General features: G+C 37.7%; 1 protein-coding gene across 3 annotated transcripts; it reads left to right on the top strand.

Annotated features, from left to right (window-relative positions):
* The first annotated feature begins 597 nt into the window (after nucleotides 1–597).
* TIAL1 (TIA1 cytotoxic granule associated RNA binding protein like 1) lies at nucleotides 598–22,160 on the top strand. Of its 3 annotated transcripts, none has more exons than XM_059820984.1 (12): nucleotides 598–713; nucleotides 7,823–7,919; nucleotides 11,362–11,460; nucleotides 11,770–11,824; nucleotides 12,134–12,221; nucleotides 14,127–14,202; nucleotides 17,464–17,572; nucleotides 17,868–17,963; nucleotides 18,053–18,137; nucleotides 18,429–18,552; nucleotides 19,029–19,168; nucleotides 20,116–22,160. In XM_059820984.1, exons 1-12 carry the CDS (start codon nucleotides 685–687, stop codon nucleotides 20,231–20,233), a joined length of 1,116 nt encoding a protein of 371 aa, XP_059676967.1. In that variant the 5' UTR covers nucleotides 598–684; the 3' UTR covers nucleotides 20,234–22,160. The 3 variants fall into 3 exon arrangements, with proteins under 3 accessions (XP_059676967.1, XP_059676968.1, XP_059676966.1); XM_059820985.1 differs by having other exon boundaries at nucleotides 18,429–18,558; XM_059820983.1 differs by having other exon boundaries at nucleotides 11,311–11,460.
* The last annotated feature ends 1,703 nt before the right edge of the window (nucleotides 22,161–23,863 follow it).

The following is a 23,863-nucleotide window of genomic DNA, read 5'->3' as shown; positions in this document are numbered from 1 at the left end:
CGCGAGCTTTCCCCTGCTACTTCCAAGGCAGCGCCCGACGGCCGGCGCCGGCAGCACCCCGCGGGGGCCAGGCCTGGGGCCGGGGCGGGGGCCGGGCCCGGACCCGCTCGGCCCCGGCGCTGGCGGGAGGCGGCGGCGCAGAGAAGCGAATCTTCCCGGGCTGCCCGCGGCCAATCCGCGCCGCCCGGGCTCGCCCCCCGCGGCGCGGGCCTGACACGCCCGCTGACCCGCTCCCGCCAGGCATGCTGGGAGCGGTAGTTTCTTCCCGGCCTCGCGCCCCGTAGGCCCGCGGCGCGGTGAGAGGCCGGAGGACTACAACACCCAGAAGGCCGGTGGGCCCCGCCGGCCGAACAGCCGCGCTCTCCCCGTCAGTGCCTACGATCCCCAGCGCGCTCCGCGGCGCGGCGGCGGGGACCGGGAAGGAGAATCCGGTCCGAGAGGGAGCGGGCCGGCGGGGCGCGGCTGCGCAGAGCGCGGCTTCCTGAGTGTTTGGTGGCGGCGGCCATTTTGTGGTGCTTCTTCCCTCTCCTGTTCGGGCTGCGGTGTCGGGACCTGGCGAGGGGGCGAGACGGAGCGGGGGGAGCCGGGGCCCTCACCCTCACCTTCCCTTCGTCTCCCTGCGCGGCGGAGCCCCCCTCCGGCGCTGCCCCCGGGTGCAGCTGAGAGCGGCGCTCGCCCACCATTATGGAAGACGACGGGCAGCCCAGGACCCTGTGAGTGGGGAGGGGACCGCGGGGGAGCCGCGGGGCCGGGGGGGGGCCTCCGGGGGTGGGGAGTGAGCCCCAGCGGGCCCTGGGCGGAGAGGGGCGGAGAGGGCCGGGCCGGCGGCGGGGCGAGGCGGGGAGGGGGATGCACTCCCGGAGGCGTGCGTGGCCGGGCCGCGGTGGGGGCGGGGAGGCGCGGGCCGGGCGGGTGCGTGGGGAGGGGGGAGAGCGGGGCCGGGGGGGCGCGGGGGTCCCGGGGGAGCGGGGGGAGGCGGCGGACGGGCGGGAGAGGAGCGGAGCGGAGGGCGCTTGAGGAGAGAGCGTGTGAGGGAGGGATGGGGAGCGGGGTCCGGAGCTGGCCGTGGGGAGGGGGAGCGGGTGTCGGCCGAGGAGCGGAGGGAGGGGAGAGGAGACCGGGCGGCAGGGGAGAGCGCAGCTGCCAGCAGCGGAGACGGGGAGAGCGCAGGCTTGCGTTGCGTTGCACCGATTCAGGGCGAAAACGGGGGAAGCCGGAGCTGCCGCCGTGCTGGCGGTGAGGGGACTCGGGATTTAACTAGGTCTGTATCAGCGCCTGGGGCGGGGGGGGGGTGAGCCCCGCTGCCCGGCCTGCGGGCACAAGCCTCTGCCGGGGCCGGCGCCGGGAGGAGCGGGTCGGGTCGCCCGTCCTCGGGTCCCCCCTTCACAGCGGTCCCGGCGTGAGGAGAGTTCTTTGTGTTTTACCTGCGGTGGGTGGGATGGGGAACGCCGTAAAACGAGGCTCTGCAGCGGGCAGGACAGGAAAAATTGCTTTTTCCTCCAGTATTTCACAGTGTGGTTCAGTAACAGTCTCTTGGGCCCTGGTGAAAGAAATAACTATATGTTGGCCGTGTCTCTCTAGGCAGTGTTTAATGAGTTGGTGGTTGTCATCTGTTTTCTGTTTAAAAATACAAATTTGAGCTTTTTTGCTTGCTGTTGAGTTCTTTTCAACTCTGCAGGTATGGTTTTGATGGGTCCTATTGAATTATATGAGGGGGGCTAGTATGTGGTTAGGCATGTGAGAGCACATAATTCTGTTGTTGATTATTTTAACTAGTTCATAGATTTTCAGTTTCCAGTTGCCAGAGGATGTTACGTGCTGTATGAACAGTTCAGTGTTCGGGCTGTCTGTATAAGAAACATAGTCTCAACGGTACAGGGTTCAGGCTGCCTATATGAGAGAGACAGCTCAAGACAGTGCAAATGAAATCTTTGTCTATTTAGTTTTTGGGACAGTAGCCTTCAGAAAGGCTTTCAAAGATAATTTGGATTGAAGGCCACTTTAAAGAAACTACTGAAACAGAGTAAAATATCTCTTCAGTAAAATTGCTTCAGTTTGTTTCCATTACCAAAATGATGACTTGGCATTAAAGGCTTTTCAGGGCAACTTGTGTTGTTTCTCCTTCCTATGGCTGCAAAAGTTCTTAACTTGTTTATAGTGTAGTATAAGTACTTACTTAGTCCTTGCTCCCTGAGATGCACAGTTTAAATAATCGTATCTTGAATGCTTTTTGTGTTGACTACCCAAATGGCCCTGATAGTGGACTTAGTTTTCAGAGTGTTGCTTTCGAATGACAAGAGGGAAAAGGGCAAAGGTACACAGCATTTTACTCAGTTTTGTTTGCAAGGTTCCTCTCTCTTCCTGATTGGCTCCTCCTCTTTTTAAATAAGTGCTATATCTAGACGAAGTTTTAAAATGTTCTTTTACTGCTAACAAGTTTTGGTACTACATTGGGAGTGCATTCATCTTAGTAACGCATCCATCGATGACCTGACTTAGCTCGTAGTCACTGACAAGGAAAAAATTACATTTGTACTAAGATGTATGAAATAGCATCTCTACAGCTGTCCAGGATGTTTTATTGCACACATGTGACTGTTTGATTTTTCAAACTAATAAACAGGGTATACATTCACCTCATACTAGTTTTGTAGTAACCAGAGTCGTGCAGGGTTACTTTCCTGTAATTATTTAAGCTTTTTTCATAGAACACAAAAATTCTGCTGTAGCATTTCTTACATCTCCCTCTTGTCCCTACTTTTATCTGAAATACCTTTAAATTCGGAATTGCAAGTTGTATTTTAAAGATGATTATCCTGGGTAATACTTTTCATGTATAGCAGTCATGATCTCTCGTATAAATAAAACTCACTGCCACCCAAGAACAACTAATAATATTGTAAGTCGAACTCCTTGGTTTTGTTTGTTTGTTTTTATGGTTGGGGGGGGGTGTGAGTAAGTGAAGAACAAATTGTTTCTGTAGTTATTTGACCACCTGCCTAAGCACTTGGTTGATAGTTTAAGTGATACTTTATGAATGTCTTTGCTATTCCATTTATTCCTTCAGGAAAGAAAAACTAAACCTGTAGGTTGGGAAGGAGTTTTCTTTTTTAACACTTGCAAGGAATTTTTTTAATTATAAAAAGAGAAACCCACCTAACCACTGTTCACCTAACATTTATGCCTATCTTAAATATCTCAGGAATAATAATTGTTTCCATTTGCAGTACTTATAGGGCTGTTATACTGTTTTCAGACATGATAGGTCAGTCATGAACCTCTTAAGAATTCAAAATATTTTCTGAAGCTTAATATAGAAAATAGACACCATTTGCATTTTTATTTCTCACATTTGATGACTAGTAGGCCTTTATAGAAATGTGAAGAATAACATTCAATATTTTCTGCCAAAAAGTTTTCCTTACTGCTTTAAACAATTTGAAGATAATTTGAGAAAGGGGGACCTTTTTGTAGGATTTGTCATGCCCCTCAATTCAAATGTGATATAGAAAATGCACAATGTGTAATTTTTTAGCTGGTCCTAAAAAGAGCTGTGGGTTTCTGATTTTTTTTTTTTATGGAACACTTGAAAGCTCTGTTTTCTGAGTACTGTTGGATCTCCTTCCATCACAAGCTGTATCAAAGTCCTGTTTCTACTTTAAAGTGGAAACTAAACTATCAGAAACCTACTGTGTTGCTAATGTTATCGGCTGTCGCTGATAACTGGAAGAAAATTTCCAAATTTGTATGTTCCTGATAATGGTTTTAGAAAAAACTTCATGAACAGTCACTGAATACCTACAAGTTGTTCTATCATTAGCTTTGCCATGTTATATTCTTAGTGTCATGGAATTTGGATAGGGCACACAAGTAAGACTCCAACTGTGAACTGGGAGCTGGATTCACTTCTCTTATACTTTACAGAATCACTAAGGTCAGAAAAGACCTGTAAGATCAGCAAGTCCAGCCATCAACCCTTAATTAACTATTAGTTAGTACCTTGTAGAGGAATATTGTCTGCTAGTGGAGTCTACAGAGTGGATTTTTGGATTTTATTTCCAGTAGCTCACTAGCAGTAGGCAGAGATGCTACTAGAATTTCTATGGGCTCTTTACCACATCAGTTACCTTATTGCTTATCATACTTTCTTCATTTAAATATGGAATCTGCCATTTCTTGCATGTTGTCTGTGTGAAAACAAATTTACTGTGTTTCTTCCAAATAGTATGTAGGGGAGTTTTGTGGACCTGAAAGTAGTGGCTGTAAATGTTCCTTTCTTCTCTACCTGTCTAGGATACAATAAAAACTTGTTTACCTTCACAAAGAGGAATTTTCTGTTCAAGCCAAAGAATTCAATTTTAAAACTCATTACTTGCTGATACGTGCTTCTTTTATTCTTTAGATAATTCTACAAGATCTCTGAATTTTAAATACAGTTTGTTATCTTTGTGTTGTCAGCAGCATTCAAAAGTGTAATAGATTGACATTTATATCAGGAAATATATATATAGATATATATATGGTTTGGGTTTTTTTTTTGTATGTGCTTATTAATTGGTATTTAAGTGCTTCAAACTTGCAGAAGGGAACAAACACTATTGCCTGTATGCAAAAAGCCACAACTTTTGCTGCCCTGTCACATTAACCAAGACAACAGCCTGTAAAAGTATAGTAAGTGCTTCTTCTCTGTTGGGTTTTACAATTTTTAAAAAAGTTTGAATAATATATCCTCTAGAGTGTAACAAAACAAAAAGATTGAAATACCGTGCAATAGCATGTTAAAAGCCGTATGTTTTCTTTAGCTGTGGTTCTGCTTATTTTGGTTTCATAAAGTAGAATAGAAAATACTGTGTTATGTTTTATATTATATCATGTATAAATTGAGCTAGAAAGGGGAGAACTGGGTGCACCAATAGGCTGGTCATGTGTGGTGGGTGATTAGCATCAGCTGAGGAAAGTTTTGTGTTTCCAGAAAGGTAAGGTTTCTGTTCCTAATGTGTTGAATATATTTCTTTTCTTAGCTATATAGTATTCAATCATTGTACACTGAAGATGCTTGTTGTGTGTGGTTTTTTTAAGTCATCTTTAACTGTACTGGAGGAGGTAATGTTACCGCAACCTACTTAAAGACATGAAAGTAACCATCAGGTCTTATTTTTTAGTGATTTGTTTCAAATTTGTAGAGGTTTGTATTCCAATATTTTACACGCAGTTCAAGAGATTTGGGTCTCTGTGGTTGTTGTCCTTGTTACATGAACCTTTTATTGTGAAGTATTCTCAGCGTGTGTATTACTCAAGTTTCAGAGTGTAAGCAACTTGTGAAAGGTATTAATGCCTTCTGAATATGGTAATACTAAACATCAAGGCAGTATTTATCATATACATTTAGAGAATTAATGGACCGTTAGGAGTTTACATCCCATTTGAATGTAGCAATCAGGTGGTCCAGAATTACACTGCTGATTTTTATGAAGAGGCAACCTGTTTCATAGCTAAAGTTTATGATGCAACATTCTCACTCACAACTATCTTGATGAAAACATAGTGGTACTGGAAAACCACTTAGTATCTCTTCTAGCAGTTGGTGTAATTTATCTTACCTTAATTGAATAGATTTCTAAGGAACAGCTTTTCCTGGCTTTTTTTGTCAGATCAATAGGAATTCTTCAGAGTGCTTTTCAGAGTTCTTGCATTTCCAAAATACATATTAATATGACGCAGAAGAGGCTGAGATTCTGTTTTTCTATAGTGTTAATTGTACTCCTTACTGTACCTGATTTTGCAGTAGAAATAATGTTAATAGGACTTCACTGTTTTTAAATTCATGTCAGTGCTACTGTACAGGTGCTTATCTCAGTATGCTGTTAAGGCATGGTGTTAACTAACACTGTTCTACAACATACAAAGGAAACAAGTGCTAGTAGTAAGTTCACAGCAGTACTGACACTTTATGTGGGAATTCCTACTGGTAATTATATTTTCCATCTGATTTTAGTAGTATCTGCAAAGGTTAATATTTCAATTTAAAACTACTAGTGATTTGCAATTTAATCTTGGTGAATGAATAACAAAAATTTAGTTAAGGTTTCAGAAAGAAGGTATGGATAAATTCTTAACTGCTACGTTTTCAGAATAGAGAATTGAAAAGTCAATGAGATGGGCAGTTTGTCCTGTAATGGGTATAACAGAATTCTGCAGTTTTTAACTTCTGTACTGAAATGCTTCATAACAGCACAAGCTGCAAATGTAGCTTCTATTAATGACTTTTATTAATTTGTACATATTTAGTAAGAAGGTAATGAGTACATGAAAGCTTTTAATGGATGTTTCTATATTCAGGTGATGTGATATGTAAGAAACTCACTCTGGATCTTGTGTAGCATTTAAGTCCTGACTGAGAAAGTGCAGAACTGTTTCATAGTTGTTGAAAGAATAACAACATAAACCAGAATCTGTTGATATCATTGTGTGGTGTTCAGATGAAAACAAATAGTGTCCATTTTAATTTTGTTGAAGCTAGATGAAAGTCCAGTTGTCAAACACAGAAATTGCTTTTCCAAGTTTTTAAAGCGATGCCCATTAAGCAAATGAAGTGTGCACTTAAATTGCTGTACTCTAAAGAATTTGGCTTATGCATAGATTAAGAAATTCTGGTTCACATTTATGTTCACTGAAGTGTATTAACAGCTCAGGCTGACTTCAGTTTACTGTATTATGACATTCTGTAATAGATCAGAGTAAAATTAATAAAATGTACATTGTTTCAACAGCTAAATCACAAAAGTTCTGCTTCTGTTATTGGTTGCATTTGAATACTTTATGTCTTGACAGGCTTACTTGTAAAGATAATGAATGTCCCTGTGCTGATGACTTTTGAGTTCTGTTGCTGTGACAAGTCTTTCTCTTAACTGATCACTTTGTTTACAATTTGAGTACAAATTAGTCACTTTTCTTTTTTAAGAATTCAGTTTTGCATGCATGACTCTCAGCCATCTTTGTGACCTGGTTTTACTTTTTGTGAGTGTACAATGTAGCAGAGTATCTAGATGTAGTTCTAAAACTCTGCTATTGGATTTCTAGCTGTCCGGGTAAATCTAGGACTCTAAACTTGATAGGTATTTCAAAACTTGGAATTATTTCTAAGGTTTTATATATTAAAAAATCAGGAAGTACAGTTGATATTAAAATAACACTGCCAAAATTTTGGGGAGTTTTACAGAGGTGGTAGCTGTTGAGATAGATGCTGTGCGGAGCATTCCTATGGCATAATGCTGCATAAATTGCCTTGCCTATTGGTGAGTGGGCTGGTTTTCCAAATGCTCAGGAAAACAGAAGAATTGAACTGGTTGCTTGCAAGGCAGCACAGTTTATGTCTGATAGCTACTACTGAACTAACAGGAGTTAGATGTGGGTTTGTACCCAAATTCAGAAGTTGCCTTGATTAGATGCTCAGTGGGAAGTGAAGCTTAAAACATCTTTGCCCAGTTGGTTGCTTGTTCTACCCAACGTTCTTGAGAAACGTGCTTCCTGTTTCTGACATTTCTCTGCCAAAGAAACGATTGGCACTAGATAGCGGTGTCCAGCATTATGTCTGTATCAAACTTTATGTTCTCAGTTGTGTGGCCAACTTCATAATTTAGAAACTACATGAATGTTGCATTAAAACTAATCATGAAATAATTCATAAATACTTTCTTTAAGATACCTGGGATATTTAAAGTGAGATTTTTCATAGTTATTTAAGATTTTAAAATCATAATTACATTTGAAAAGATGAAAAAATTTCTGGTTTAAAATGTTGGTTTTTTATTTCCTTGTGTAGCTATGTAGGAAACCTCTCCAGAGATGTGACTGAAGTTCTTATACTTCAGTTATTCAGCCAGATTGGACCATGCAAAAGCTGTAAAATGATAACAGAGGTAAGGCCTTCCACATCCGGGGGGTAGAAAATATAATGTAACTTAGGATACAGTTGTGCAAAATAAATGGAGTTGGGGGGGCTTCTTTGGACATTATTGGTAGTGGGTTTTTTAGGTTGATTGTGTTTGACTTTTGGAATAACTTTTTGCAGAAGAGATCTGTGGTTGTGTACAGTCCTGTAATTTTGCCTGTAGCCCTGATGTACCTTTTACCAGCTGATGATGAGATTCCACTTTATTTAAAGGATTGTTACCCCCTTTCTTCAGAACAATGTTGTTCTGATGATCAGAAACCTTACTGTTTCAAGTGTTATTCATGGCTATTTTGTACATTTTTTACTTTATTTGAACATGAGCCTCAGTAATTCTTTTCCCTATCAAATAAATGCTGCTTTCAGTATGGATGAAAAGTAAAAAATCCTTCAAAATAAGTTTTGCTCTTCCTGAGCCTCTTCTGTGCCAGTGCAAATAGCTCTTGTCTGCACCTGTCTGTTCTTAAATTAATTTTTTCTTGAAACAAAGTGACAAACTTTCTGTAGTATTCCGGATAAGGTCTTTTTTACAAACTGGTGGTAAGTATTAACACTTTCTTCTCTCTGTTGTAAACTCTGGTACATTTAGGGTTGGTAGTCATTTCTGTGATCTTGTTGACACATCCTAAGCAACTTCTCACTCCCTAATTTTTTTCCTTTTATCTACAACTGATAAACTTCCAGCAGGCAGGGACTAATCAGAACTTTTGCTAGGTTTAATCTTTGGTTCTTCAACTCTGGTTTTCTGTATGCTTTTCCTACTTTTTACTACTTCTTATGTTCATACTAACTTGTAATTACAGATTTCCTGAGTACAGTTGCATTATTTTTTTTTGTCAGAATCATTAATGATAGTATTAGAAGGCAAGTCTTGTGACCAGACTTCTTTGGGAACACTACTAGTAACTCCTCTCTGGTCTTCTTTTACTTTCAATGTGATACACTGCTTTTTTGGATTTTAGCTGCTTATTATCCACCTGATGCTTGTTTAATCGCTGTCATCTTTCTCTTAACTAACAATTTCCCATATGGCACTTTATTAAAACTTTTTAGTGAAGATAAGAGCTCTGCCACGTTCTCTATAAGGTTACTGAAGAAAGATAACTAAACAGAAGGATAACAGAGCACAGTTGTTAGGTTTTTCTCCGAAGAAACAGTTTTGATTGTCATATAGCCTTCAGAAGTAAGGTTCTGCTGCCCCAACCTTCAGCTGATTGAGAGGCGTTATCATCAGTTTGATTTCTTGAGAACCAGATGAGAAATTCCAACACTCATTTTACCTTGATTTAGGCTTTGTGGTTTTAAGATTTTACATAACCATAGAAATAACAAGTGAGACATCTTTATGAAATAAGTAGATAAACAAAAAGCTACTTGCAGCTATATTCAGTCATATGGAGGTGAACGCACTGGGCTGACCTTAGCACCTGTCACCAAGCAGTCAGCAAGTGCAGGTTGGATTCTAGACTGGAACTGGCCTGCAGCTACAGCACTTCTAACTGTCAAAGTACCTGTCCATACTGTCCATCGTTCTAATCAGTGTGTTGTAAACTTTTTGTAGGCACTGAGTTACATTTAAGTGGTTCTTACCTGTCCATTGTTATTACCACCATCAGCCAAGTTTATATTTGAATGTTTGCAAAACTTTTGTGATTTTTTTTTTTCCCCTTGCTTTAGCCAGGTGTATCAACTGTTTGCTCGCTCTCTTTTTCATTTGTAGAATATGTGACATGAACATGTCAAGGTTTTAAAGATTTCAAGTGTGTATTTTGGGGGTATATAATACTTAGAGGGATGGTGTGACTAGTGTTTATAGGTATCTTGAATGCCTAAAGATCTGGGTATCCGCAAAAGAGGTTCTTCTCATGTTCAGACAAGTTCTTAGTGCGAAAGAAGGCACACACACACCCGCACACCCCCCCAAAAGTAAAATAGCACTTCAGCTGCAGTATAAACTGCACTAAATCTGTTAAGGCCTTGCATGGGTTTCCCAATTCTTGTTTCCATTGCAGCAGGAAAATAGTATGGCAAGAGGGGTGAATTAAGGCTTACTGTTTGGGGGCATCTGGGGTGAATATGCTTTTGGAGCACTTCATGGCTGTTGTGACTTTTTTTTTATAATCTCAGGTATATTTTCTCTCATCTGTTCATTTTTGCGTCAGTTAGAGACACCTAGTACTGACAGTGTTTAGAAGGAAAATTTCAGACTACTTTATTATTTTAGGTATATAAAGGCCTTGTGATCAGTTCAGCTATTAGATCTTAAGAGCTTCCCTTCTTCAGGTGAAGACAGAACTATGTTTGAAGATGTACAATCCAGTTTTACGGGGCAGAATTAGGATTTCTTTGTCCATATAAGTGTGCGTGAATTTTTCAGATGTTAAATAGTAAAGCTGGTAAAGGCCTACTCTTAATTTGTGTTAGAGCTATGCTCTGTCTGACACTGGGGGAGGTTGATAGGCAAGAATACTGATGCCAAAGCGGTTTCTTTACGTGCTAGATCCTTCCCTGTCCATGCAAGAAATAACTTGTTTAGTTTAATATTAGTGTTTATCATCTTTTGGTCCATGTGCGTGCAGAGTAGTTAATGTAGCTATTTTGGTGTAAGGCTCTAGTTTTTGTACTTACTACATCTTTTAGGCAGATTAAATCCAATGTTAAAGCTGGCATTCTAATCATCATTTCCACTTGATCAACTTTTCTGAAAACTTTTATGTTCTTTGCACTTAATACTCTGGTACATTTAATACTTCAGTGAGCTTTGTTTGTCAGTATTTTTAACGGTGATTCGATAGGCCATCCTGCAAAAACAGGTTTAACAGAGTAACAATCAATTGATTATTATAATTTTCCCTCAGTCGAACTATTTTGAGTCCTTTCAGAGGGATATTTCCCAGTTGTTGGGTATAACATTTTTCACTAGAGACTGAGATTATGCAGCTTCTAGGTTGCTGCCTGCTAGTGATTTTCAGGCAAATAAAAGGAAAGCCTTCTTAAGTAGGAGGAGAGAAAATTGGCAAAAAATGTATCTGGGGAACGAACCTTTCAAGCTTTGAGTATATATATGAGACAGAAGACCATTTTTGTTCTTCTCTCCATTCTTCCCCTTTTTTCACCCCTTCCATCCAGTCTGCAGATCACTTTTCTGGTAGTTGAATTGTTTTTAGTTTAGTAAACTTAAAGTACTGAGCCCTCATACAAAGGAAACTATACTTCAGAAATTGCTAGACCTTTGATAAAAAGTCCACCTTAATTCTTGCATTTAAGTGTAATGTCAAAGGCTATTTCATAAATCTAATGCAAATCATTCTTAAAGTTTCTAGCTATAAGTAATATATTTTCCTGGATTTTCTTCTCAGCAACCCGATAGCAGAAGGGTCAACTCTTCTGTTGGATTTTCTGTTTTGCAGCATACAAGCAATGACCCTTATTGCTTTGTGGAATTTTATGAACACAGAGATGCAGCTGCTGCATTAGCTGCTATGAATGGGAGAAAAATTTTGGGAAAGGTAAGTTGCTTACATTGTAATCTTAGATTTAAGGAACATAGGTTTGTGTAAAAATATTAATAAAACTGTGGAGCATTAATTTTGTTGAAGAGGTTTACCAAAGTTAAATATTGTTAGAATAATATTTTTGAAATACTGATTTTAAAAAGTAAGTCTTGTTTAGGAAATACGTCATTTGTGATGTTCTAATTATGATGTTTTATATTGAATCATGATTTGTAAACATTGACAGTTGTAACCCACCCTTGAATGAACTTAGAAAATGTAAGAATTTTATGAATTTATACTAAATCTTATACTTATTTTCAGGAGGTCAAAGTAAACTGGGCAACAACACCAAGTAGCCAGAAAAAAGATACATCCAGTAAGTAAAGTAATGCCACAGTATCACTTCTACACAAATACTTCACAACGTGGTAATAATTTGTCATAAATGCATTTAAACAGAACTTTTCTCCTTCCCATCTTGTGTTTAATAGAATTTTGCAAACTAATTCTTCTGTTTCTGCTTTACAACTGGGGAAACTGGAGTGGACAGATTAAATTGCTGCTGCTCATCAAATGGAATCCTGGGCGTTCCTGGTTCCCAGTGCTGTGTGCAGAGCATCACTTTCTCAGGAGTTGAAATTTTAGATAGCGTTAAATACTTGATTAGTAAATTATTTATTTTCAGATCACTTCCATGTGTTCGTTGGGGATTTAAGTCCAGAAATAACAACAGAAGACATCAAGTCAGCATTTGCTCCTTTTGGTAAAATATCGTAAGTATCACAATAAACATTTCCAATATCAGTTAGAAAATATGACAGTGAAAATTTGTTTCTGAGTTGAAATGTTATTTTTTATCTTTTTAGATTATTTTTCTGACATTAATTTCCTTATGTTGGGTGGGCAGTAAAGAGGGGTTATTGTTTCATCTCAGTATCTATCGTGATTGTAAATACAATAATGTAATTGTGCTCCGGTTGTGCTGAAAGCAATGTGCTTTTAACCTAATTTATATGCTAATGTCCTTCAACTTTCTATTAAAATTTAATTACTGTTCCTAAGTGTGACTTTTTGTTGTTCAGAATGTGTACAGAATAGTGACTTGATAAGTGGTATATGTTGCATCCTCAGTGTATTTTGTATGCATTCATACTGCGTTTCATAGGCAGTATAGAAAACTGAGCAATTAGAATATAATTTTATGAAACAGCTAGTTGAATAACTTGTGAATGTTTTGAAAAAAGCAAATATGAGAATGAAATCTACTTTTTTGAATGATAAAAGGGGATGAATTAAGATTAAATATTTAAATGAAAGAATGGTGGATTGCCAATATGTGCACGTTTCTGCCGGTTAAGAGAATGTTTCTTTAAACTTCTCATAGATAATTCAGGTGACACCAGGTCACCTGGTGTTTTAATTGAACATATTTAACATTACAAGAATCCTTGTGAGTGCTAAAGTATGTATGTCCTTAAAGAGTACCACTACAAAAAAGTCTGTTAATCTTCTATCAGTTTATCTTTATAAAAATATTTTAAAGTTGCACATGAACGTTTTTGTACTACTTTACAGGAATAAATTTCTAAGAACAAAATTCTTATTTTTCTCTTGTTCTGTACGCATATTTTTAAATGAATCATAAATCTTATTTCTTACCTCTGCTATTTTGTTTACTTTGCTTTTTGTCTCTTAATGTGGTAAGTAGTACTGTTTAAAAATCGATTTAAAGAGAATAATTCAGGTTTCTGTTTCTCAATCTATATTTATACCTGAGACCTGCAGTTTTTCTAAAGTCCAAGTCACAATTAAAAGTAATAGCATTCTGGTTATTTTGCAGAATTGCTCATAAGAATGGACAGGATCTTGAAGGCTAACTGCAAGGAACTGTGCACACTGGAACTCAGTTGTAGATTTTTTCTCATTTCTATTTATTCTTATTATACATTATTTATATATACATATTTTAGTATTTACATTTTAACATTCTATATTCAGTGCAGTTCTATATTTCCAATCATTTTAACTTACTCACTAAAATTTCTGTGTAAATTTGTTGTTTTCGTACTGGTGTGCTTAGCATTGTTGTTAGTTTTATTCTCCTTTCTTAAATTTCTGAAAATGTCAATTTTTCAAAATTTACAGCTGCCCAAACTCCAAAATGATGGTAGAGAATTGACCAAGAAAAATAAAGAAATCTGTTAACAGGCCATGTATGCCTTTTAATTCCTATTTTTTCCTCTTTTTCGATTTTTTAATATTTCATATATTTTGTATCACTAGGCAGAAGACATTTAACTATTTAGAAAATGCATGGTAAATTAGATAGAATTGTTACAGTAATTTATAGAACAGTAAACCTTAGAGGACCCTAGCCAATAGAATATTAGAAAAGGAAACTTTGTTTCTCTTATACTTCAAATTTGAACATTCTAGTTTTAGCCAGTATAGGTTATGTGGATAGGTTGCATGTTTATTACATGTTATTTTTTTTGTCCTACTGCTTTTTTCTAACAGGTAAAGAAGCAATAGGGAGAGTTCAGGAATGACTGTAGTTTTAGGGCTAACTGAATTTATAAGAAAAAAATATGCTCACAATACAGTGTGTGTGGTTCCTTTTAGTTTTTATTTTGCAGGTTATTAATATTACCCTCATATAGCTGTGCTTCTTTTCACAGGGATGCACGGGTAGTTAAAGATATGGCAACTGGAAAGTCAAAAGGCTATGGTTTTGTATCTTTTTATAACAAACTGGTGAGTAATCACAATGTAGATTTAAAATAATTGCGTATTTTCCACTTTCAGTTTTGCCTCTTTGTATATATTCACGATGTATCAGACTTTCCCAAGGGAAATAAATTTGCTTGCACAAAACTAATTTACTTTAATCAAAAACTTCTGTTATTTGTGGTTAAGGGTTGAAACAACTCAGGTAACAGTGATGCTATGAGAACATTGTGAAAGAAGATTCCTGAGCATAGAAGGCTTGTTTGGGTGTGTTAGGGTAGCTCAGCTTAGTCTGTGGAACCATTTCTCCTACAGTGAGTTGGGTCTCTGGTCCAATCAGTAGTGCTTTGGGTCCCTTAGCTGAGGCACTGTGCCAGGTCCAGTGCGGTTCCCTGTTTAAGGGAGGAGCCCCTGCAAAATGACATCCTGGAGCCCTCAGTCCTAAGGAGCACAGTGCCACGCTACACAGCAGGGTTTGGTGTTTGGCAGGTTTAGGTTCACGCTAAGGCTCAATCTTTCTGAGGACCTAATGCAACCAAGTGTGTCATATACTGAATTATGGTTGGATTTATTTGCTTGAGCTCTGCATCTCAGTAAAGCTCTTGGTTGGTCCTTCGCTTGAGTTATTAGAACATTTTGAAATCTAAGATGGTTCTTAGTATCGAGCAGTTAATTTGCAGCTAAGACTTGATTCTGTACTTCTAAAGCATTTTGCTTATGCGTATTGTAAAACTGAAGGTTGTTCTTGGTTTTGTGTTGGATATTTATGTAATGGATAATGTTACGTATGCTTAGGAAAAAATGCTTCCAACAAGTGACTAGTATCCCTTTCTGATACAGATATTAAAGATGTTATTTGTAGAGTTTAGTCAGTATAGTACTGATAAAAATAGTGCTATGCCCTACCATTTATAGCGGTGCAATTGACTAAAATAATTCTTGGTAATTTGGAAGTTAAATAAATGTTTGACAGAATAAGAAATTTGTGAAGATTATTTGGAAAATTGAGCTGTATGTGTTTAAGAGGTATATTTAAGTGAACATGGGGAAACTAAACAGTTTTCCTTAAATATTTTTCATAGGAAAAACACACATGGTTAAGGATTTTAGGCATATAAGCCTGTTTGTGTGGTCAGAAGTCCTGCATGTCAAGATTCTTTTTCTGTCTTCTGTAACAGTTATCTGGAGCTGAATCGTAATCGGAGGAAGGAGTTGGAATTTCTTTTCTTCGGATTTGCAAATGCCATAAGATACTGCAATTGAATGTCTTGATTTAGTGTATTTTTCCACTTACACTTCATTTGTTTTGTGTTGCAGCTGGAATAGACAAGAGGAATAGATGCCTTATCTCCTTGTACCCCTCTTCCCTTATCATATGTTTGTGTTTGGTTTCTGTGACCGTAGGGGAAATGCTGTAACAGTCATACAGAATGCAAGTTACTGGATTCTTTTAAGACTGAGTCTTAAACACTTTAAATTTAAAATCTGTATTCATTCTGCAAAATTAATGGATGAGTTCTAAACGTAGTACTAAGAAGTACTTCTAAAGTTTGTCCTGATTGCTGTTGATTCAAGCAGCAGCTGCACCTGTAGGGTTACGGCACAACCATCCTGAGCTGGTAGTTTAAGGCCTGTTTTTCAGAATTTATTGTTATCCTGCTAGATGTGGTGAAGTGGGATATGTTTCCAGACTTCAGGTACTCCAGCCTGAGGTCTTAATGCACACCACAGTTACAAGAAAATTGAAGTCCTACACTGAACTGGAACAGTTATGGCATTGGGCTCCGTTCTGGTTTTGTCATAGCTATGATCCTCAAGACTGGCAGCAAGAGTCATTAGAGCTAGTTTCCTTTCCTAGTCAGTTTGTAACTTACTCAATATGTTTTGGGAGTGAGGGTGCTTGAAGAAGTTGGGTTTTTGGTTTGGTTTTTTTTTTCCAATTGTCTGGTGGTTTGGTTTTGTCCTTTAGGTTTTCTTTTTCTTATTGGTCATCTCCCATAATTTCTTTTTTGTATTTATGTATTGTCTTCAAAATGAGCACTCTGTGTAATTAAAACTTAGGAGGATCAAGGTCTTGAGTCGTTTGAGTTTGAGATGAGTCTGGTACAGCTGGAAGCCTTCAGTGTGAGGCAGGACAATGCTAGCCGCTCACCTTTAACTTGTCCATATGTTCTCTTTGTCCCTTGTGCTTGGCATTTTCTTTCTTAAGCTTTGTGCCCTGGAAAAAGCATTTAAAACATAGGTACTATTTGCTCTGCCTCTCTTCTTTCAAAGCAATTGGGGAAAAAATTGCTTCTGGCAAGTGTTAGCAAACTTATCCCTTGCTTACGAGATGTTTCTGCTTGCAGTGTGAACTGAAAGATTGTCTTCTAATTCATGCTCAAGAGGTTAAGCCACGTGGGCCATGGACTCGTGTGTGTGTGTGTGTGTTCATACAGTGACTTTAATCTTTAGAGAACTTAAAAGCATTCTGTGCTCAGACACATACTGCATGCCTCCAGAGGGCAGAAGAGAGGATGGGATGGGATGGGGGAGTGTGCAAATAATAAATAAAAGGAAACTTACATGCTCAATCTATTTGTATCTCAGCATTATAGTTTCTTAGTAACTACCACTCAGCCTTCCCAGAACTTACAATTTTTCTACCTAAACTTGGCCTATTATGTTGAGTGCATATTAAGATTCTGAAAAAACACATTCAGATCTTACTATACAATGTCTTTTGCAATAATGTACTGCATGGTATAAACGTTACTTGGGTTACATCTGAGAAATTTTTCAGTGAGGGATTTTGATTGAAAAGTCTTTCCTAACTTTTCACCTGTTACTATTAAATATACTTTTGTGTATTGTATTTTTAATACAGTCAATTGGCAAAGTAATTTGATTTTTTTAATATAATTAAAATTACAGTTGTTTTATTTCAGTAATTGCTTCTGGCATCTGTATGACCTTTGTACTTTTTTGGGCAGCCTTCAAATACTCTAATACAGATGCTTGTTGTGTAAAGGCAGTACATGTATGATTGTAGTTGGCTTCTAACGTGTGTAGAAAATGGGAGTGGGAGGAAGGTTTTATCAGATCGCTTGAGGGCCTTCTCTGTAACCGGATGGCTTCACATGACTTCATTTTTGGGTGCTTGCTGTGGTTGTTCAGAATTTCATGTACTTTTAAGTACTGTTACTGGTTTCGTCAACAGAATTCAGTGAAAGCGGAGTCTTTCTTAGAAGTAGACTTGTACATACTTTTTGTTTGGATGTGTTACAATCTTTATTTTAATCTCTTTAGGATGCAGAAAATGCTATTGTACACATGGGAGGCCAGTGGTTGGGAGGCCGTCAGATCAGAACTAACTGGGCAACACGGAAACCACCAGCCCCCAAAAGTACACAAGAAAGTAAGACCACCTTGTAATGCTATGTTGTGTTTGCTCTCTTACATCACTGTTCAATGGAGAATAAAACAATGTTGCCAAAATGATGTCACTTAGTTATGTATCTAGCTTGACTTCCAGATCTTAAAGAATAGACTTTTGGTGTATTACGTCAATGTAGTGGTGGCACTGCTGGTCTACCATAAAATGTTGAATGTGTTTGTTAAATGTATAATTCATACTTGTGTACGAGGTAAGTATCTGGGACTCTGTGGTTACTGTTAGTCTACTGCTTAAAAACAGCCTTCTCTCTTTATAGATAATACAAAACAATTGAGATTTGAAGATGTAGTAAATCAGTCAAGTCCAAAAAATTGTACTGTGTACTGTGGAGGAATTGCCTCTGGGCTAACAGGTATGATTTGTTTTATTTTTTTAATTGTTATTACTGAAGCTTTTTGGAGACCAAGATGGTTACTAATTCAAAAACATCATATGTTGTAGATCAACTTATGAGACAGACGTTTTCACCATTTGGACAGATTATGGAAATAAGGGTGTTTCCAGAAAAAGGTTACTCATTTGTCAGGTATGGACAGAGAAAAATGAAATCTGTGATTTTGTTTATGTAGTAATGTTTCATCTTTCTGTAATTTCACTTGATTGAACTTCTGCTGATACATTAAAAGCTGTCACCATATGTTCATAGAAAAATTTGGAACTTTTCAAAGTGGCCACCAATCTTTTTACCTGAGAAGATGAGTGTCTGTGAAAGCAGATCTTTTTCTCTGGATTTCTTGTGTGTATGGAGTCACTGTTTTTTAACAATCAGGTGAAAGTACTATAAAGCATAACATTAGTTTGTTTTTCCATTCTTTAGATTTTCAACCCATGAAAGTGCAGCACATGCTATTGTTTCAGTTAATGGAACCACAATTGAAGGACATGTTGTTAAATGTTATTGGGGTAAAGAATCCCCTGATATGACTAAAAACTTCCAACAGGTAACTGTGCTTTAACCTTTTCATTGTATCACAAAAGCGATTGTGTATATAATCCATAATGCCTTCCCAGTTGTTATAGCTAAATTTTGTGGTAGTGTTTTTATGAAATTCCATGTTCTGTCTCAGTTATGTTCCAGTTGTTCATCAAATTGGGCTAGTGATTTTGATGGAATATCTGTTACTGTCTTCTGGATATGATTCAAGATAGGGAGAAACTTTGAGGTAATTCTGATTCTTGCTAGTTCGCTAACTGCAGACTAGGTGACTATCCAGCCAAATATTCTTTGGTATTTCAAACACATTTTTCAGTACAAGGATCTAATTAAGTCACAGTGATGTTTTGCTTCTTTTTCTGATCTCATTATTGCTCATTTTAGCCCTGTGATTGATATAGCCAAAAATGTTGCATTTAGCAGGACAAAATGAACATAATCCATCTCTAGGACCTGAAGTACTATTAATTATTCTCTCCTTAGGTGGATTACAGTCAGTGGGGGCAATGGAGTCAAGTATATGGAAATCCACAACAGTATGGGCAATATATGGCTAATGGGTGGCAAGTACCATCATATGGAATGTATGGCCAAGCATGGAATCAACAGGGTTTTGGAGTAGAGTGAGTAAATCTACTTAATTTTTTAGAATATTCCAAGAATGTTGTATCTGAGTTTCAGGCTCATTTGGTTCAGGGATTGCACAAGGTTTCAAGCCTTAGGTGGACTCCTACGTGCTTAAAGCTTATGTTTAATGATTCCCATGGACCAAATAATGGGGTGAGTCACTCTGACTTGTACTTGATAACACATTTTATGTGTATGGGTGTGTTGAGACTCAAGGCACAAAGACTTCTACTGTGGTGGAGTTTCGGATGGTCGTCTTGTCTGATATCTAAAATTTTTCTGGATTCTGTGACTTGGAAGTGCTGAATGCTGGAGAGTCTGAACCAGGGAGTCCAGGTATCTACCTAAAGGGCTCATAACCCTGGAGAGAAGAAACTACATACTGACATTTTAACTTGCACAGTTTCAGAATTTGGGTGGGCTTTTAATAACTTGACCTCTCGAAGACTGAAGTTTTCACAACAACTTTTTGGTTTAACATACTTTTAAAATAACTTCTTTGCTCATTTAATTCTTCATTATCTCTTGCCAATTAAACATATTACGCCCTGATAAACCTATCACTGGTATTCATGCTGATTAGGTGTTGGGAATTTTTTGCATTTCTGCATCACTGATGGTGACTTACAGCCACCTGCATAAGTCTATGCCTTTGGAGGCGGTTGTCCTATGCAGCTAGTACCCAAGGTTTGTGGGGCTTTTTTTCTTTGTTCTTAAAAAGCTTATGATATTTTCAAGAATCACATGTTGTAGCACTTCACCTGAATTACTCATTAAAGAGAAGAAGAAATTGTTCTATTTTGGTACAAATAGTAGTGTAGGAAGTTTGGTTTTATGTTCTTTTTTTAGTCTGTTGTCTTGTAAATAACTTGAGTAACTTGCATGATTATTTTTCTTTTTTTTTTTCCCTTTCCTTTGTTTAACCATTCTGTTTCCTTTTAAGCCAATCTCCATCTGCTGCCTGGATGGGTGGATTTGGTGCTCAGCCTGCCCAGGGACAAGGTGCTCCTGTAATACCTAACCAAGCTGGATATGGTATGGCAAGCTACCAAACACAGTGAGCTGGGACTCTGTTTAAAAGTGTGTATTTCATGATAGGCTGCAGTTTCCAGTGACATTCTGAAGACTGGAATGTAGACAATGAAAAAAGAAAATATTTATTTTAAAAATGGAAATGTTTGGAACCTTTAGCACAGCTTTGCTTTGGTGAAGGACACAAATGTCTTCTAGTTCTGCCTTTTTAAGTTTTTGTTCATGATGGATATGAACATGTTTTTCTTTGTGTACAAAAATTAAAAATAAAGTCAATAAAGACAATTCTGACTACAAATTTTGATATAGTAGGAGAAATGGCTAATGAATTTGATCTTTAGGTTACCATTCCATTTTTTTGTTCTGTCTTCAGTGTTTTATATCACTGTGCTTTTAAAGAGATATGACGTTGAAAAACAGCAAGTTGCTTTTAGTTGAACACACATCCTGAAATAAACTGTGGACCAATCATTACAACCTGCTAGACAGTATTGATTTTTCAAGAAACCTATGGGCATAGCTCAGAAAGTATATGTAGGTCTTGGAATAATTTTTTAAAAAATATTTAATTTTTCTACATGCTTAAAGAAAACAGTCTGATACAAAGAATAGTTCAGTCTAAAATGAAAAACAGTACTGTCTGAGTAATTTCACATAACTCTTACTGTCCACATTCAGGTACACATTAAAACTTTGCAGAGCTGGTTTGCTTGTTAAAACTGTAGTAATTTGCATTTAATTTTGAGAAGTAAAAACGTTTTTGCAAGTATGTTGTTTGTATTCAAATCAGACAGTCATACTTGTGCTTTTACATAAAGTTTGAAGGCTACACATTGTAAATATTTCATAATTACAGTGTTTCAAAAGCATGCTCAAACATAGAAGTAGCAATGTAATTATTCAAAGTAATACTTAATATACTCTACTGCTTTAAATGCAGTAGATTGACAAGAATGTGCAAGACTGACATTTCCAAAGTTGGCTATTATGTAAAGTTACATAAAGAACTATAACAAAGAGCCTTAATTTTAATTTCATAAATCTTTAATGCATCATCTTTTTGTCATTAGAAATACGAATTTTTTGCTTTACATTATTTGGTATGTAAATACCTTGGTTAACAACCTTGTAAACCTATTTCAAGGTTATTATAAGTTGTATAGTATCTTGAGTGTTTTGAAAAATCTTGATGTTTTTTAAGTCTAGAAATATTTTGCCCAAGAATTTTTTAACAAAATTGTTAAAAACATCTTATTTTAGAGAATATTCAATGTGCCATTTGGTAAATGGAGATGCAGTTGAAACAGTACACCGAGTTGTGACTTATTTTTAATTAAAGTTTTTGTCTTTATGGGTGGTTTGCATGTGATGAACCTGTACAGAGGCTGGGTTGTTTGTGTACTGAGTGTGTAAATGGATAAATCATGAAGATGTTTAAATGGTATACTTGGGTTATTTCTGAATTATTTTATGGATACATTGATATAAACTGCCTCAATAAATTTGAAGTTGAAAATGAATGTAAGTTAGAGATAAGTACTGTGTCTTACCTGTGACAGCTAGGGGGTGCAAATGTTTCAGCTGTATACTGAAATACACTGAGGCAGGCACAGTGGGGAAAAAAAGTAAGATTTGCAGTGATAGTTCAGTGAAGAAAGCTTGCGTTTTAAAAGAAACGGAATGTTTCTTTTTAGAGGTGATAGTTCTAAATGAGTGTCTGAGAAGCTGCATATTTTATCTTTTCTGTTTCTTACCATGCAGGTGTTGCAAGTTAGAATAGATTTTGAAATGGAAACTTGGAGTTTTGTTAAACCCGGCCAGGTTGTGCAAGTAACTACGCTTAATGCTGTAGTGAATCACATGAGGGTTTTTTCCTCCTCTTCTACTTGACATGCTAAATAGTACCTTGACTTTTAGATCAGGTTGGAAGTGAGATATATTGGAAGAGCAATTTAGTCAGTTGGCTCAACTGTACCCAGAGATATTTGTATCTCTGGGTATCTAATGCATGCAATAATGACTGAAGTTAGTGTGGAACCATAAGTGCTTGTGATGACAGAATTGGCCCTTTATCTCTGTTTCTCCTTTATGGTATACGTAGTGTTTTTCTGCTCAAGTTAGAAATCTTGTCTACAGGACTTCTGTTTTTCTATAAATTTTGTATATATGTGTATATCTACGCGAGGATCGGCCTATACATTGTAGTTTGGAAAAAAAATCACAAGTAAGTCTGCATTTTTGTTACACTTTTCTGGTTTTAAAAAAAAATCACGAGTCAGTAGATATGACTTGCAAGTTACTTCAGGATTTCTTAGACTTCACTTGAAATCTGGGGTTTCTACATAATTGTAGGTGTTTGACATATGGCTATGTTCTGGATGCATGCTGGTATGTAAGCAGTATGTTCTTTATACGCTACTGAAGGTTTAGATGATGCAAGTACATTGCCACATAAATGCCCATATAAATGGGTGTAAGATTAAGGCAATGATCTTTCAGGTCTCAATGTGTAGATCACCTTAAATCTGATTATTTAATATGCCTGCTGTAGAGCTGGGCCATACCTGACCTGTATTTCAGGATGAAAGATAGGATATACTTTCTCATTTAAGTCTTTTGTCATTGATTTTTATACAGCTTTTCTTTAATGGTGATATTTCTTCGCAGACTGCTCAAGATATGGGGATCTGCAGTGTCCTTTAATGTTTCTATAGCACTGCGAGGAAGAGCTGTAATTTGGATTGCTTTCTACTCAGTAGTGTTCATAAATGCATCACGGACAATTTTTTGGCACCAAAGAGCCTCTTGCACCATACTGCTTTTATGAGTGACTGTTACACTGTTGTAATTTCTCTAACTACGGAAATGAACCACTACCTAACCCCTTACCGCTAGGATTTGGGTTTCAAAAAGTATTGATTTATCATGGCTTAAGTTGATGCGTGCAACCTGAAGCAAGGTTGTAATCTGCATTTGCAGAAAATGTTCAATAAAAGTGAAACATGATAAAGGGCTTATCCTGTATTGTCATCTGTCAAAACATTGTCCCTCTTTGCTGTAAAACTGACAACAGGCATACAAGGCTGAACTTGTAAACTATGCACTTGCAATCATGTAAAAGATGCTTTATTTAAAATTTTTCATACAAAACCATTTTGTATTTTGCAGAGTTGCAGTAGTAAGGCTGTAAATCTAAGGTTACATGTAGCTGTTCATCAGTCCTGCCTCCTTGTGTATATTTGTTAACAATTTTCAGACATACTCTTTCTTCAGAACCTTCTTCCTTATGAAGATCACTTCATGAGACAGCTATTCACTGTATCAGAACCATTTCCTTCATTTCACTTGCCAAAAAAGTCTCACAGTGATTAAGGCTTTTAGTTTTGCAGAAAATTAGTGATTTGTTCTTCTTGTGTTTGTACACAAGGAAGCAGACTTAAACTGTATGGACATGATTAGTGTCTGATACTTCTTAATTATCTGACTGGTTTTAAAACAAAGACTTGTGCCCTTGTTCAATCATGTGGAACTGTTCTGTGGTCAGCAATAAAAGATTTTGTTGCACTGTTCTTACATTGCAAGATACAGGCAATCTTTTATTCGGTATACTTCCAAAAATGGATGGGGTTTGTAAAGAACTGCCTTGTTCTTTACAAATG

Source organism: Gavia stellata, chromosome 9 (assembly GCF_030936135.1).
Source record: "Gavia stellata isolate bGavSte3 chromosome 9, bGavSte3.hap2, whole genome shotgun sequence".
NCBI classification, from domain to species: domain Eukaryota; kingdom Metazoa; phylum Chordata; class Aves; order Gaviiformes; family Gaviidae; genus Gavia; species Gavia stellata.
The sequence above is the reverse complement of the archived record's forward strand: the minus strand, read 5'-3'. Positions and strand labels throughout refer to the sequence as shown.